The 17,724-nt window shown below is 30.0% G+C and overlaps 1 protein-coding gene and 1 pseudogene across 1 annotated transcript; one reads left to right on the top strand and one right to left on the bottom strand.

Annotated features, from left to right (window-relative positions):
* Positions 1 to 1,150: 1,150 nt before the first annotated feature.
* LOC131175539 (pyruvate decarboxylase 2-like) lies at positions 1,151 to 4,673 on the bottom strand. The gene is made up of 6 exons (XM_058140094.1): positions 4,098 to 4,673; positions 2,837 to 3,000; positions 2,108 to 2,758; positions 1,894 to 2,011; positions 1,592 to 1,780; positions 1,151 to 1,493 (listed from the first exon to the last, which is right to left on the bottom strand). The coding sequence occupies exons 1-6, from the start codon at positions 4,602 to 4,604 to the stop codon at positions 1,323 to 1,325; spliced, it is 1,800 nt and encodes a 599-aa protein (XP_057996077.1). The 5' UTR covers positions 4,605 to 4,673; the 3' UTR covers positions 1,151 to 1,322.
* A 2,753-nt stretch (positions 4,674 to 7,426) lies between these two features.
* On the top strand, positions 7,427 to 17,576 carry LOC110650286 (pyruvate decarboxylase 1-like; annotated as a pseudogene).
* The last annotated feature ends 148 nt before the right edge of the window (positions 17,577 to 17,724 follow it).

The following is a 17,724-nucleotide window of genomic DNA, read 5'->3' as shown; positions in this document are numbered from 1 at the left end:
ATCCCTCCCTGGCCCACTTGTGCTCACATATGAAATTTAAACCATTCACAGTTGAATCTTGATTGATGTGTAGTGTTGAGTATATTGAATTACTTATGTTATTCGATTGCAAGTCTCAATCCTCTCATCTCATTACACAAACTCAAAATATTAAAAAAGAAAGAAAAAAAAAAAGGAAAAAGAGCAGTAGAGGAGAGGAGAGCAATAAAAGGACATAAAAGCCACAAGAAAAAAAAAAAAAACATTCTTTTATGCCTCTGCCCACGTAATTAACGGCGAGACACCATTCGAAACATGCCTTGCATCATGAAGTACGCCACTACCCATGTAATTAGCTTTGCAATTTCAATTTGGGAAAAAGTTAAAATAGGCCCTTAAACTTTTGAACAGGTTCAAATAAAGTCAATTTTAAGTTGTTTTTTTTTTTCAAATCAACCCAAAACTTTTGATTTAAATTCAATTGGGAAAGGTTAATTTTGAGGGAAGCTTCGAATCATGGCAAGTCTGTAATTTGATGATACTGTTTGCTTAATATTCCACATCCACGGCAGGCATTGTTGTTTCACTATTGCACTACAAAGCCATTGTTGTAACTTTGTGCTCAACGACAATTTTCAATCAAATTGGGGGTGGCCCAATGAGCTTGTTAACGTCCATGATTTATTAATCAGTGTTATCCCTTCCAACTCTGATCTTCAAGAGATAAAGATGAAATGACATGGGTTTTCTGGTTTTTGTTATTCCTTCTAGAATTTTTTTTATTAAAAATAATGAATAATTTTAATATTTAAAAATTAAATATATATTGTTTTACTATTTCTCGACTTATTAAAAGTTTTGAGTTAATTTGAACTAAAAGTTTAAAATTGCTAGAAAGTGTGTGTTTAATGCGATGTTATTGATATTGAAAAATCGATCAAAATTTGATAAAAGTTATTTTAAAATATAAATATTTTTATCTCAATGTTAAGTCAGACGACAAACTAATAAAACTACTCATACTTTTAACAAAAGTGTTTTTATTACTTTCTATTCTCTCACATTTTAGGAAGAGGGCCTTTAAATTTTAGGCCCCTGTAAATTTAAGTCTGCATCTACACTTAATTAGAAAATGAAAAAAATATTTTGTTCTGTAAGATAAAATGAAGCATTAATTTTATAGCGTATCACTAAATTATAATTTATGATTAAAAGGACATTATTTATAATTTTATAAGCCAAAAATAATATTTAAGAGGGAAATTACTGTCTGGATCTGACATCATTTATGGTAGTGTCCACACAAACTGAATTAGCATCTCTTCCTTCAGAATAAGCAGACGCTAACGAGAGTTGGGAGGTCGACTATTGCCAGCAGCAAGCCTGCAAACAAACTGAAGCAGCTCTTTGCTAGTATCATCCCTGTGAACTATCACCTCTATAAAGCACAAGCAGTTCTTCTTATCACCCATGGCTGTTTCAATTGCTGCAATTAGTTCCTTCTCGCAACGAACCTATAATTAAAAAACATGTTGGTCATGGTAATTTTGTGGAAAGTGGGAATCTGAAGTCTCGCATATGTCCGCCGAAAAAATAAAAATTATTTCATTACCTTGGTAGTCCAACAGTTGCCTTCCCCATTCTGTATTGTTTTAACTAACCCAGCGTAGCTCCAGTTCTTGATCACGTTGTAGGGACCGTCGTGAATCTCAACTTCTATTGTGTATCCACCATTGTTTATCAAGAATATGATGCTGTTGTGTCCCCATCTAAGCATTGTGGACACTTCTTGTGGGGCCATCTGCAAGCCGTGCATATGCTTAATTAGGAAAAAAAGACAATTTTTGCCTTAAATGAATCAGAGTTAGCCGTGAAGATATTTAATCATATTATATATGTGTAATCTATGGAGACCTGGAAGCTTCCATCTCCTATAACAGCTATAACTCGCTTGTCTGGTTCAGCCTGTGCAAACCCAAGAGTTGCACCTATTGACCAACCAATTGATGCATATAGCAGCTGAGTCTCATACCTGCACAGATTCCCAAATTCATTTTCTTCTCTCTATAAAGCCTCGTAAATTAATAAATTTTCTTGATATATGTATCAAGGTGACAGATTTGCTTACCCACAACCCTCTGGCAGTTTCAGTTTCTGGCATTGGAACCATGCATCGCCTGCATCAGCCAACAGAATCATGTCACCCAACAACATCTTCTGTATGTGCCCGAACATAATATTAGTCTTCAGGTCCTCACTGGGGTCAGATTGCAGAGGAAGTGCCTCTGGAACACAAATCCGCTGGTAGTTCTCATATGCACTAGTGTTATGATCGAGTCTTTTCGCTAGTTTTTCAAGGAAGATCTTCAATGGTACGCGCCAAAATACAGGCATGTTTGGAATTATTACTCGTTCAGGTTCTGCAATAATAGCCGCCCTCTTATTGAAAACCAATGAATGCCCAACACTGCTCAAATCGTCAAAAATTGGTCCTGCAAAGAGTGAAGCATCAGCAGTTTCCACAATCTCAGCACTGTAAAGGGTGCTTGCGGCGCCCCAATAAGTCCCAATGAAGCAAGGGAAGTTCTCTGGCACAAGGCCTTTTGCAGCTGGCATGACTGCAATTGCATAGCCACAAGAATCTGCTAACTCTATGAAGGCATTGCGGGCTTTAGCAACTCGGAGTTTTGGTCCAGCAACCAGAACAGGCTTGACTGCCTTATTCAGGATTTCCGCAGCTGCCTCCACTGCTACTTCCAGGGCCATGTGGTTACTCATCCTGAAAACAAGAAAAAAAAGAGATGCAGATAAAACTAATTCTACATTTGGAAAGCAAAATTGCAGATTTTAATCTTACTTGGAAGAGAAGACGAGTGGAATAGGATCCTGAACGAAAGTTGGATGAGGGATGGACGCCAAATTACAGCTAATGCTGATATAAACAGGCTTTTTTTCTTCTAAACATGCTGTAATTGCTCCATCAATCTGTTCTTGGGCGTTGTCCAAATCATTGATCACGGCCTGCAATAAAACAGAAAGTTAGCTTGCAACCATAACGAGATATGCTCTAATTTTTACTGAAACCTGACAAGTAAGATCATGGACTGACAGACTAAGAGGCACACATCCCACAAACCCATTAATAGTCTTGATTTCTTGTATTAATTTCCTCATTCTGTCTAATTTTATTGGAAGAAGTGAAATCCACCAAGGTTTATAACTATAATCTCAATCTTTTTATATGTAGTTTAATTATGGTTGGAATTTGATAATTGATTTTGGTTTTAAGATGTCTTATTAATTAAGGTAAGTGAAAATTACTATCTAATCTCTATATTTTAATAAAATTTTTTTAATCTATTTATTTTAAAAAATACATACTATTTACTTCTCTTATTTTATTATGTTAAACTATTTAATCTCTTTTCAAATTTTTTATCAATCAATACTAATTAAATTATTATTTAGTTATTTTATTTTAATAAAATTAATTAGTTAATTTTTTTATTTTAAAAATACATTAATTAATCCTATAATTTAGTTTCATTAACTCTTTAGTCCCTTCAATTTTTATTACACCCAAATTGCCTCGATTTTCTTTTCTTTATTTCTTCTTCTTTGCCCTCACATCCTTCTTCTCCTCATTTTTTCTTTGTTTTTCATCATTTGATAGACAATTATATAATTTATCTATGTAAAAAAGTTAAACAGTTCTATTAAATCTCCAAAGTGCTCAAAGGTGATAATTCAATAAAATTATTTTTCAACATAGAAATCACAAAAATGATGCCTAAAAAATTAAATGAAAATACTTGAACTATTTTAAAAAAAATAAAAATTTAGATTTATTAATTTCCACACAGCAAACTTTCATTTTCATTTAGGAATATATTTTTCAAAATATTATATTTTTTAAAATAAAAGAACCAACTAATTAATTTCACTAGACTAAATAGTAATTTGATTAGCATTAAAATTCATAAACTAACAGAATTGGATTATATATATATATATATATATATATATATATATATATATATATATATATATATAATTTTTAAAATATTAGGATTTTGATTCTATAACGTGCACAAGTGACAAGTATTGGAAGGGTTTACTTGATGGCAAGTGACTGCCCGAAAGCACTGAAGCTCCTGGGAGAAATCCGACAATCCGATGGTGTGGTGAAGAATTGTTTTAGCACCATAATCATTAGAATTAGGACCTCCAACGATACAAATTACTGCTAAATCTTGACTGTAAGCACCAGCTATAGCATTCAGAATGCTGAGACCACCAACTGTGAAGGTAACAGCACATGCACTCACACCCTTTGCCCTCGCGTACCCATCAGCTGCATACCCTGCATTCAGCTCACTGCAGCACCCCACCAGGTTCAGCCCTGGTTCTCCGATGAAGTAATCCAGAAGGGTCAGATTGGAGTCTCCGGGAACTGAGAATACGTCTGAGACGCCAACTTGAACCAGTCGGCGTGCTAGGTGGTGGCCTAGTGTGGGTGCTAATGAGGGTTTTGGTTTTGGTATGCTGTGCAGGCTATTGTTGAGATGCCCTTTGTTGATAAGCAATGCATTGTTGAGATGCCCATTTGTGGTGGTATTCTCCATTTTTGCAGAAAATTATCTATTATAGAGTAATATCAAAATGAAGTTGGAAATACTACGTGTATTCTTGCTTTGGATTTTTGGTTTGGTGCCTGAGGGGAAGTTGCATTTTTATACCAGCTGGGGAGACTATTCATTTACTTGTAATTTTAGTAATTTCTATAATAATTACTATATGGCTCCACTTTTTATATTTCCAGAAGAATTTATATTTATATTTTATGAGTAAAAAAATACTACTCTAAACTCACCTTTGATATGAGATTAATAAGAGTAATTTAATTTAATATTGTTTAAAAATTAAATTAACCTTTTACTTAACTATAATTATACATTGTTTAAAGGTTAAATGTTAATTTAGAGAATTAAATTAATAATTATCCTATCAAAACTTATAAAGATAACATTTAACTCTTGATTTTTGGAGTGTTCATTTAGCATTGTGATTATAGGATGAAAATTATTTAAAAAAAATACTATTGTAAATATTATTAAAAAAATAATTATTTTATTATTTTAATATTATTATAATTAAAATTTATAAATTTAATTTTAAATTATTTTTAATACTTTTTTATTAACATATTTTAAACAACGATAATTTTAATAGCAATGTGAAATAAATTTTAATAGTAATGTGAAATAAATTCTAAGTGTATTTTAGAATTTATTACGTGTAATTAGTCCAACCACTGTCCAATCTCAATTGGTATTGGCTTTTTTTTTTTCGTCGGTGAAATAGAGATCCAAACCTGAATGACAGGTGTAGTCAAATTTTAATTTTGGTCCAAGTCTAATCAATGTATAAATTATTCAAATATTTTATTTATATATTATTTTAAATATTATTTAAAAATTATTTTAAAAAATTATTTTATTATTTTAATATTTTTATAATTAAAATTTATTAAATATAATTTAAAATTATTTCTTAATATTTTTTAATTAATATATTTAAAAAAATAATTTTCCTAACAATAATCCCACGATAATATCAAGTTAGCGTGTTCTGCCTTTTTCTTACAGGGAAAAAAACATTGGCACATGGCGTTGCAGAAAATGAAAAAATTATTGCTAAATCAATTTGAATCAATCGCTGTTTCGATAAAAGAAAAAATGTGTCCTCTAGTCTAAATCAATGTCTAAGGTGGCATGGTTGATCATGACATTCATTAACACGCAATTCATAATATAATCCTTAGATTCGATGACGTTGAAACATTGATTTTACTGAGATTAGTGGCCTAGTCATAAACTTTAGTTAATAAATTAATTTTATTTAAATATAATTGTTAACTTACTAGATGCCCTATTTAACTTTCATTGAAAAAATAAAATCTATTAATTTTAAAAATAATTTAATAATATAAATTATTTAATTTTTAATAAAATAATATGAGTGAAGTGTATATTAAAAAAAGAATATGATTGTCAAACACATAGATGGAGTTAACTAAGAACCATAACTTGATTTAATTTGATATAATAAATAAATCCTAATTATAAAAAATTAGAGAGAACTTGTTTAAATTGGTCCATTATTTCTTCAAATCGAAATATTAATTAAACTCATGTTTTTTGTGAATCGCATTTTCATATAATATATTTATATATTTTAAAATAAAACAATGATAGTATATAAACAATCCTACATAAAATGGTTTTCAAGAATTTATAACTATCCAATAATTATGTATATTTTTTAAAAAGATTATTTATGTATGTGTCAATTTACAATTAGTTTACCAATTTATATCACATGTCCACGTGGAATATCGAGTTCACCTTAAAAATTTATCGAAGAAAAGGATCGTACCGTCATTTCAGGGCCCATTACTGGTGGATTTATTTTCATCCAAAGAGTAAACATTTTTCTTCCATGTGTAATTAATCTTTTACAGACTAGGGAATTGATCATGTGTTTGATTATTAATAATTTTAATTTATATATATATATTTTTTTAATTTTAATATATAAAAATAATGAAATATTTAATTTTTTTATTAATTATTTTGAATTTTATTTTTATTATTTTTATATTTCAAACTTTTTAATAAGAATTTCATAATAAAAATAATTAAATATATCTATATATAATATTATAATATTCTGTCACTTATAATAAAATTGTGGGATATTCGAGAAACACATTAGAATTAAGATTTGATAAATTTTATACAATTCTTAATCTTATTATAAATGTTATTCCTAAAACTACTTGTATAGATAAAAATCCTAATCATAACAATTTTGTTAATAGTAAATAATAATATGTAATTTAAAAGCTTAATGTTAAAAGAAAATTCTAACTTTTACAATTATGGCTTTTTTTTTTGACAATTTTAGTATGTTTTTAAAGGTTTTTTTTTAAAACTTATAGTTAAAATTGATTTGAATAACCTAAAGTAGTGTCATTTTGATGATTAGTCTTTCTTTCAATCAATTAACATATATATCATAATTTTGATTGTCGATTTATTTCAAAATTTGCCGCTTACTAAAAATAATAACTATTTACGATCGAGTTAAAATTTTTAAAAATTAAAGAATTTGCTATAGTAGTAAAAAAAAAAAAAAAATATTATTTTATATATTTAAATTTAAAAAAAAAAAAACAAAAAAAATATAAAAAAAAAAGAAGCATTTATATTCAATAAGATATATATTTTGGATCCTACTTAGAAAAAAAGAATAAACCAGCTACTGCCTGGAGTATCTCCCACTTTCATCTCTGAGGCATTTAATTCAACTGCATATAAAAAGATTGAGATTGTAGTTATAAATCTTGGTGGATTTCACTTCTTACAATAAAATTAGACACAGAATGAGGAAATTACTGCAAGTTAAGAAATCAACACTATTAATGGTTTGTGGGATACGTGTGGGATCTGATTAAAAAAGGGCTTGTGGGATATGTGTGCGGTGTGCCTTGCGTTGTATCACTCCACGATCTTACTTGTCAGGTTTCAGTAAAAATTAGAGCGTATCTCATTATGGTTGGAAGCTAAAGTTCTGTACTCGTTTTATTGCATGCCATTATCGATGTTTGGACCAAGCCCAAGAACAGATTGATAGAGCAATGACAATATGTTTAGAAGAAAGCAAGCCTGTTTATATCAGCATTAGCTGTTATTTGGTGGCCATGCCTCATCCCACTTTCTTTCAGGATCCTATTACACTCATCTTCTCTTCGATGTAAGATTATAATTCAGAAATATTGATCTCTAAATGTATAATTTGTTTTATACTCCTCTTCTTTTCTTGTTTTCCGGATGAGTAACTACATGGCCCTGGAAGTAGTAGTTAGGGCTGAGCAGAATTCGGTTCAAATCGAAAAATCGAACCGAATCGAGTCAATTCGGTTCAATCGGTTCGGTTTTAAAATTAAATCGGTTCGGTTCGATTTTAATTTATAAAAATTTTGATTATTTCGGTTCGGTTCGGTTTTGAAGAGAAAAAATCTATTAAACCGAACCGAACCGAATAGTGATTTATATAGTCAAATCGAACCGAATTGATTTTTGAATTAATTAATTTTTATGGAAAATTTATGAATTATATTTAATTATATATATATTAATTGTTTAATTTCATTGATTCATGATTAGTAGGTTCAAACCAAAGTTAAAATTAGACCAAATAACTTGAAAATCAAGTCTAAATTAAAAAATCAATCAAAAATCAAACCGATCGATTTAAACCGAACCGAACTGAAATAAAGTGGTTCGGTTCGATTCGATTTTTCACCAATTTCGATTCGGTTCAGTTTCTAAAATTGAAGATTCAGTTTTCATAATTTAATTCGATTCGGTTCGATTTGAACCGATTGCTCACCCCTAGTAGCAGTGGAGGCAGTTGCAAAAATCCGGGCTTTTGACAAAAAAGGTGTAATCAAAAGTACAAAATACAGAAAAAGGGTGAGTTTAAAACTAATTACCAAAAATGGGTGAATTATGCTGAGCTGGACGAGGTGAGTGCGGGACGCTAACTATAATAGCGTTTTTAAGGTCCGGACACTATTCAAAATAGCGTCCACGTTAAAAATTTGAAAGGAGACCTGGACGCTATTCAAAATACCGTCCAGCTCTCCCTACAATAATAAAAAATTAATTAAAAAAAGTTTAAAGGTTGGAAGTAGCGTCCAACCCTTTTTTTAATTTTTAATAATTTTATTTTATATTTTAAATAAATTATAAATATTATTTTAATAAATAAAATTATAATATGTAATATTATATATTATAATATTTTTATTATAAATATTATTTTTTAATTTAAAATTAAATTAAAATTTAATAAAATAAAAAATTTAAATTAAAAAATAAATAATTAAAAAAATTTAAGAAAAGTTGGACGATACTATAAGTAGTGTCCAACTTTTCTTTAAATTTTTAATTATTTTATTTTATATTTTAAATAAATTAAAAATATTATTTTAATAAATAAAATTATAATATGTAATATTATATATTATAATATTTTTATTATAAATATTATTTTTTAATTTAAAATTAAATTAAAATTTAATAAAATAAAAAATTAAAATTAAAAAATAAATAATTAAAAAAATTTAAGAAAAGTTGGACGCTACTTAGAGTAGCGTCCAATTTTTCTTTAAATTTTTAATTATTTTATTTTATATTTTAAATAAATTAAAAATATTATTTTAATAAATAAAATTATAATATTTAATATTATATATTATAATATTTTTATTATAAATATTATCTTTTTAATTTAAAATTAAATTAAAATTTAATAAAATAAAAATTTAAAATTAAAAAAATAAATAATTAAAAAGGTTTAAAAAAAATTAGACGCAACTTATAGTCTAATTTTTTTAATTATTTTATTTTATATTTTTATTATAATTTTTTAATATTTTTTATTTTTTTTAATTTATTTAAAATATAAAATAAAATAATTAAAAATATTATATAATATATAATATTAATTATTATAATTTTATTTATTAAAATAATATTTTTAATTTATTTAAAATATAAAGTAAAATAATTAAAAATTTAAAGAAAAGTTGGACGCTACTTAGCATTCAACTTTTCTTAAATTTTTTTAATTATTTATTTTTTAATTTTTTATTTTATTAAATTTTAATTTAATTTTAAATTAAAAAATAATATTTATAATAAAAATATTATAATATATAATATTATAATTTTATTTATATTTTATTTAAAATATAAAATAAATTTATTAAAAATTAAAAAAAAAAGGGTTGGACGCTATAAGTAGCGTTCAACCTTTAAACTTTTTTTAATTAATTTTTTATTATTGTAAGGAGTGCTGGACGCTATTTTAAATAGCGTCCATCTCTCATTTCAAATTTTTGACGCGTGTGCTATTTTGAATAGCGTCCGGACCTTAAAAACGCTATTATAGTTAGCATCCCGCACTCACCTCGTTCAACTCAGCATAATTCACACATTTTTCATAATTAGTTTCAAACTCACCTTTTTTTTGTATTTTATATTTTTTATTACACATTTTTTGTCAAAAACCCTAGAAATCCTGATTGAGGCAGAAGCCTGTTCTAGTGGCTAGACCAAGACTCCTTGTTGCTAAAGCCCGCAATGCCTTTGTAGAGTTAGCAGGTTCTTGTGGCTATGCATTTGCAGTCATGCTAGTTGCAAAAGGCCTTGTGTCAAAGAACTTCTCTCGCTTCATGGGACTTAGTGGGGCGCAGCAAGCACTCTTTACAGTGCTGAGATTGTGGAAACCGCTGATGCTTCGCTCTTTGCAGGACCAAGTTTTTATGATTTGATCTGTGTTGGCCATTCATTGATATTCAATAAGAAGAAGGCTATTATTGCAGAACCTGAACGAGTAACAATTCCGAACATGCCTGTACTTTGGCGCGTACGGTTGAAAAAATTCCTTGAAAAACCAGCGAAAAGACTTGATCATAACACTAGTGCATATGAGAACTACCAGCGGATTTGTGTTCCAGAGGCACTTCCTCTGCAATCTGAGCTCAATGAGGACTTGAAGGTTAATGTTCTGGTCAAGCACATACAGAAGATGTTGTTGGGTGACACGATTCCGTTAGCTGAGGCAGGCGATGCATGGTTTCATTGCCAGAAACTGAAATTGCCACAGGTTCTGTGGATAAGCAATCTGTCACCATGGATACATATGAAGAAAATCTAATAACATGCCAGGCTCTATAGAGAAAAGAATATGAATTTGGGAATCTATGCAGAGTCAGTTACCATATGCATCGATTGGTTGGTCAATAGGTGCAACTCTTGGACTTGCACAGGCTGAACCAGACAAGCGAGTTATAGCTTGTATAGGAGATGGAAACTTCCTGGTTTCTATAGATTACACGATATACATATATAATATGATTAATATCTTCACGATTAACTCTCTCTGATTCATTTGCTCCATAGAAGAAATTAAGTAAAAAACTGCTTTTTGCCTGAAATTAAGTCAAAATTAAAGTTCATTATAAACTGGGGAATTAGCATGCATTGCTTATAAGCTCACAATCAATGCTATTGATGCCCTTTGTCAATAGAAAAGAGGATATTGGCAGAGGAGAAAAAGAAGTAAAAAATTAAAATGATACTTTTTAATTATCCCAGGCATTAGTGAAAAATAAAATTAATTTTCATTGTTTAACAACGGGCTATTGACTTCATGATCCCAGGCATTGGTAAAAATCAGATTAATCAGATGAGGACTATTTTGCAATTTTCCAGAATCTGAAATTAAAATTTTTTTTGGCCGCACGCAACCCAAAAACCGGAAAACCCTCTTCTGCCTGTGTGAACCCCTAATATTGTTGTATCAATGGCTGATTCTATGGTTTCTCTCTTGATAAGCTGAAAGCTTTCAGGAACTCTCAAGTTCACAATGAAGAGAAGTGGTGTAGACCCTTATTTTGTGATGAGTATGTGTATTGAGACTATAGAAAACCAAATGATGAAAAATTATATGACTGTAAGATATAATTGGAGGCATGGAGCTAAATTATTAATTCTGTGGTATGATCCTGAAAAAAAATAATAATACGATTTTTTGGGAAATTAAATTTAAATACAATTTTATTTTGTTTAAATTTAATATGAGTAGTTCTTAAATGGACCTAATTAAGTTTAATTGGGCCCCATGGGTCTAAGAAAGCCTAGTTAGAAATTTTAAATAAAACCCATTTAATTTATTTTTTAAAAATTAAAATAAGAAAATATATTTTTCTCTCTCTCCCACTCTCTTCCTCACTCCTTATTGGTGCGTTCCCCTTTTCCTCTCTTCCTATTGGTTGAAACATCTCATTCATATCCCAGTTTCACTCAAATCCCCTAATCCTAGTTGTTTAAGTTATCTGAACCTTATCACCCTAGTACTCTAAATCCTACCACATCTCTTTCCCAAAACCCTATAAATACCCTATTGAGAGAGGAAAAAAAAAGGAAAGATTCAGAAAATTCATAGCTATTTAGAGATATTTTAGAGCTATAAGAGATTTAGAGATATATTCAAAATTCTTTTGATTCTTTTTTTTTTCTTCAAGAAGATTTTTTTGCAAGATTTTTCTTGAAGCCCTAAGGTAAGTACCAAAGAGGGCATTTGCGTAGAGTTTACGTGGAACTAAACGGGAGTAAGCCAGAGATATCATTGCCATACTATAAGAGAAGCTAATTTTTTAAAGGTAACTTACTCCAATGGCAACTGCAATTATCACAAAGGAAGTAGCTCTAAATTTCTAAAATAATTGTTGACATGAAAATATAGTAATAATAAGATTTTTATTTGGTAAATTAAAATTAACTTTATTTTTAATTTAACTGACTTTTATATATAATTAATTTAAATAAATACTTAATAAATTAAAATTAATCTTGTTTGTAAATTAAACTAATATTGACATGTAAAATAAATATAATTTAATACTTAGTAATTGTAAAATAAATTTGTATGTTAGAAATCTTCATTAGGTTGTGATTGTTTGGGTCTTATATGATATTAGAATAAATTACACATGTACATAATTAATTTAGTTTAATTATCCTTAGGGTAACTTGGTGAAAATTTAATTAATTAGGTTAAATAGAAACTTATAGTTGTTTGAAATTGAATTTATTTGTAAATTAAATTCTCAATAATAAATTAATTTTAATCATCTAGTAAATATTATTTAATAATTAGCAACCCCATAGATAGAAATTACTTGTATATCAAAATTGTTTATAAACAATAACTCTTTTGTGAATTACTTGTGTGTGTAGGATTATAATTGCATTTTTAGGATAAAGTTTAATAGATGAATAATAAACAAGACTTCTAAAAATATTAGTAGAGGATTGGCACTTGAATTAACGAGGTTAAACTAGACGTAAGGGTTACCTACCAACTTCTCCTTACATACCTACTATCCTAAACCTAGACATTGAGCTATGGTAATGACGGTTATGGAAACTCTGCAAGGAGTAAGTTACCATCCATGACCCTCAGAAGAAATACTAAATATGTCTCGGTTATTACCCGAGTGACGACTCCTGTCTATCTATGCCTTCGTGGTATAAATCCTTAGTACCGTGGTAGTGTTATGGGAAGACGGTACTTACTAGTGGTTTGATTCTATTAGGATTGTATGAAGTCCATGTCTAGGAAATGCTATCTAAGAAAGTGGTATTTAAGTGAGACCATTGTGACTCCACCATCTTTCCTGGGTATTACCTGGTGCATTTTATATAATTCTAGTGGATGAAATTTTGCCTCACGCCTCCCTTTTACAAGTGGGCCCTCAACATGGTATGATCTCGCTCTCTACAATTTTGTTCATTCTCTTAGTCTTAACTTGGCAATTTATTTAGGTAAATTATTATTATTATTATTATTATTTTTAACTCTATTTTGTATTCTTTTGATTTCAATATGCACGCATAACATGAGAGTGCTCGTATTAGCCCCTTTTTGTTAGGAAATCGAATGGTGTGTGAGAGCCAGAGTTGACTATTTTGGGCTTGTGGTGTCTAGGTGAGTCTTGATTTCAATGTGTGTTTTTGGATGTTGCAATGTGCGATTGATTCTTCCAACGATAACTAGATCTCTATTTGATTGGATTGACAGTGTTGATGTGGTTTTGTTAGAGGAAGTATGAGTTAAATCCAATGGAGAATTGGTATTGATAGGTCATGTGATAAGTGAAAGGGTGTTTTGAAATAGGATGTATTTTTTGAAGAGACAAGTGGGAGGGGCAGGAGGAATGACTGAACTAACAGGAACCCACAGGAGTAAACCAGATTCACGGGAAAGGGAATTTGTTATAATATATTTGAAGTGGTAGTAAGCACTGCACACAACTTTTTATTTAGAAAAGCAAGATAAAATGCTAAATCCATGTAGGTCTATTATCACTTGAATTCTCAATTCAATTCTTTTAAGGAAGAAAGTTTCTCGCTATGTTTTAGTTTTGCATATTCTTTCTTTATCTAGTTGCTTGGAATTTAAGGCTTTATTTTAATTGGAAGGTTTTGAAAGAGCAAAATCTCTTCTAAAACATGAAAATACATTGAAAATATTACCCTTTGTTTGGATTGGGGGAAACGGAGAGAAAAAGAAAAGAAGAGAAATGTGATTCCTGAAATTTCCTTTATTTGAATGGCAAATAGATGGGAGAAATGAGAAGAAAGGGAGGTAAATTACATTTCCTAATTTCTCTTCACTAACCCAAAATATTTCACATGAAATTGAGAAAATTAGATACTATTTATATTAAAATTACTTATATACCCTTAATATTATGTAATAACAAAATCACAACTCATGGCAATTAAGTAATTCTATTATCAGAAAAATTTTATTTTTCTCCTATTTTAGCAAGGTATCCAAATAATGAAAAAAAATTAGTTTCACTTCTTTTCTCTCTATTTCTTCTCTTTAATTTCTCATCATTTCCTCTACACAATTAAGATCCAAATGAAAGGTTAATTTTCATTTCTTAAGGTAAATGAATAAATGTTTAAGCTTTTTGCCAAGCTTGGTTTTAAAACATACTACATAGATGTAAGAAGCATTGATGTAATAGAGTTTTTACTTCAAAATATCCAGAAGCTATTTCACGTCTAGCATCAAGATAATGGTGTCTATGCCAGCGACAGTCAGCATAAAATGTAACCAAAAGTTGTGATAAAAGCCTAGAAGGGCAGTAAAAGAGTATCACATACAAAACCAAAAGTTTTGTTTTTTGCATACTTGTGACATGTGTAACTCTACCTAAACAGTTTGTACTTAGCCGGTCCTAAACCCGGATAAAGGAGGAGGATTGCGGTAGATGACAACCAGCATAAAAATTTCGTCATACCTCATGATATGGATTCAAATGATACAAACGTTGAGGCATCCTCTACTTACGACGCGCAGTGAAAAGAAAGAGGGAATAGTATAAGAAATTACATAATTGTAATAATAATAAGGCATATGAACAGTACAAGATAGCAAAGAAAGAGGCAAAAAAGGCAGTTAGTCGAGCAAGAGCGCAAGCCTTTGAAAAGTTATATGAGAAACTTGGACTAAAGAAGGAAAAAAAGATATTTATAGAATAGCAAGGAGGAGAGAAAACAAATGTCAAGATCTCAATCAAGTTAGGTGCATTAAGGATAAAGAAGGAAAAGTATTGGTGAAAGATAAGGACATTAAAGAAAGATGGAGAAATTATTTTGATGATCTCTTTAATAATAGTCAAAGTAGTAATAGCATGAATATAGAATACAGAGTAATAGAAAAGAATGTGAATTATACTAGAAGGATTAGATCTTTAGAAGTAAAGAAAGCACTTAAGAGAATGAAAGTGGATAAAGCTTGTGGACCCGATGAAATACCAATTGAAGTGTAGAAGTGTTTGAGAGATATTGGAGTGGCATGGTTAATTAAATTGTTTAATAAGATTCTAAACTCAAAGAAAATGCCTGATGAATAGATGAGGGGTATTTTAGTACCTATTTTTAAAAATAAGGGAGATATAGAGAGTTACTCAAACTATAGGGAAATTAAACTCTTGAGCCATATTATGAAGTTGTGGGAGAGAGTTGTGGAACATCGACTACGTCATGACACTTCTATCTCTCTCAATCAATTTTTCTTCATGCCCGATCGTTCAACTATGAAAGCGATCTTTCTCATTAGAAGTTTGGTGGAGAAATATAGATATATAAAGAAAGATCTACACATGGTTTTTATCGATTTGGAGAAAGCTTATGATAGTGTTCCAAGATATGTCTTATGGAGAGTGTTAGAATAAAAGAGGATATCTATTAGGTATATACAAGTGTTGAAAGATATGTATGAAGGAGCAACTACTATTTTGCACACAGTGGGAGGGAACACAAGAGATTTTCCTATCTCAGTTGGATTGCACCAAGGTCCAGCTGTAAGCCCTTATATTTTTACATTAGTTTTAGATGAATTAACGAAACATATACAAGAGAGTATCCCTTAGTGCATGATATTTGCGGATGATATAATTCTGATAGATGAGACGCGAGAAGGAGTCAATAGAAAGCTAGAGCTTTGGATAAGTACTCTAGAGCCAAAGACCTTTAAGTTAAGTAGAACGAAGACAAAATGCATGCATAGCAAGTTCAGTGAAGGCCGAACTAGTGATAAGAAAGGAGTTAGTTTGGATAGAGTGGTACTGCCCCAAAGTAATCACTTTAAATATCCCGGTTAAATCCTTCAAATAGATGAGGGATGTGAGGAGGATGTTAGTCATAGGATCAAAGCCGGATGGTTGAAGTAGAGACGTGCCACTGGAGTTTTATGTGATCCCAAGATTCTCAATAAGTTAAAAGGAAAATTTTATTGTACAGCCATACGACCAGTCATGTTATATGGTAGTGAGTGTTGGGCACTGAAGAAGTCGTATGTATCTAAGATAAGAGTTACAGAAATGAGAATATTAAGGTGGATGAGTGGCCATACTTGACTAAATAAAGTCCGTAATGAGAATATTAGATAAAATGTAGGAGTGGTGCCAATTGAGGATAAGTTGAGGAGATTGAGGTGGTTTGATCATATGAAGCGTAGACATACGGAGGCTCCAGTTAGACAAGTAGAGCACATTAGGTTAGAGGATAAAAAGAAAAGAAGAGGTAGACCTAAACTGACTTGGAGTGTACAATATGACATGGAAGCATTACACATTCCTGAAGATTTAACCTAATATCGTTTAGAGTGGAGAAAGAGAATCCATATAGCCAACCCCAAATTTTTAGAATAAAGGCTTAGTTGAGTTGAGTTGAGTTGAGTATACTTGTGACATGTGTATGGTTGAATCTTTAATAGCTTTCATTCATGATTTCACTCAAAATTCATCAGTTAAGATGATCGCATAATTATTTCAACAATCTATTGTTGGGAAAGAGAAATCTTTAATAAAAGACTTAGGTTCCTTACCTATGCAATCTCATCCAGAATTGAGTTTCAAGGAAATTTCAATTGCAGATTCTGTTTTGTTGTGTAGTTTTAGATGAATTATGGATGCCTCATGGAACTTTTGGTTGAGTTTTGTTTTTCAAGACAAGAAAATGCTTGGGGATATGACGTGTGTGATAAATAGCGTCAATAATCTCCCTACCTTTTGTTGTTTTGAAGCAAGGTTTGGTGTTCATCTCTCACAGTTGCTCAAACTGTTTCGCTGATTTTATTCATAAATCTATTCCTATACCATCATTTCATGAGCTTGTCTTGGATAAACTTAGTGATATTCACATCTCTTTAGGAAATTAAAATTTTTTAGAATTGATAGTTTGATAAATTGTTGCTCAACTACGAAGTGAGTCATCAAAAGCAGATTTTCATTATATGTCATTTGTTCTTCCATATAAATTGCAAGTGGAGATTTTCTTTTCTTCTTTGTCCAGGAATTCACTTTTGTTCTCATTGCAGAAATTGCTTCGAGCTGGTGGACTGTTTTCAAGATCCATTTTTCTGATGCGGAAATACAGTGATCTCATGGCAATATTAGGGTAATCACCACTGATATGTTTTTGAAGTTTATTCCCAGATATTCTCGAGCAAACTGGAGAAAAAACAAGCTCTCTTTCAGTGAACTATAGTTGCTTTACAACTGATTAATTTATGATAAATTTATTTTCA

Source organism: Hevea brasiliensis, chromosome 17, assembly GCF_030052815.1.
Source record: "Hevea brasiliensis isolate MT/VB/25A 57/8 chromosome 17, ASM3005281v1, whole genome shotgun sequence".
NCBI lineage: Eukaryota > Viridiplantae > Streptophyta > Magnoliopsida > Malpighiales > Euphorbiaceae > Hevea > Hevea brasiliensis.
The sequence above is the reverse complement of the archived record's forward strand: the minus strand, read 5'-3'. Positions and strand labels throughout refer to the sequence as shown.

What these genes read in the sequence shown, in the direction of transcription:
- LOC131175539 (XM_058140094.1), bottom strand. Translation starts at nt 4,604, where the DNA reads ATGGAGAATACCACCACAAATGGGCATCTCAACAATGCATTGCTTATC. An exon ending in CCACTCGTCTTCTCTTCCAA is followed by an intron (nt 2,759 to 2,836) that starts GTAAGATTAAAA and finishes TCTTGTTTTCAG; the next exon opens with GATGAGTAACCACATGGCCC. An exon ending in AAACTGCCAGAGGGTTGTGG is followed by an intron (nt 2,012 to 2,107) that starts GTAAGCAAATCT and finishes GAATCTGTGCAG; the next exon opens with GTATGAGACTCAGCTGCTAT.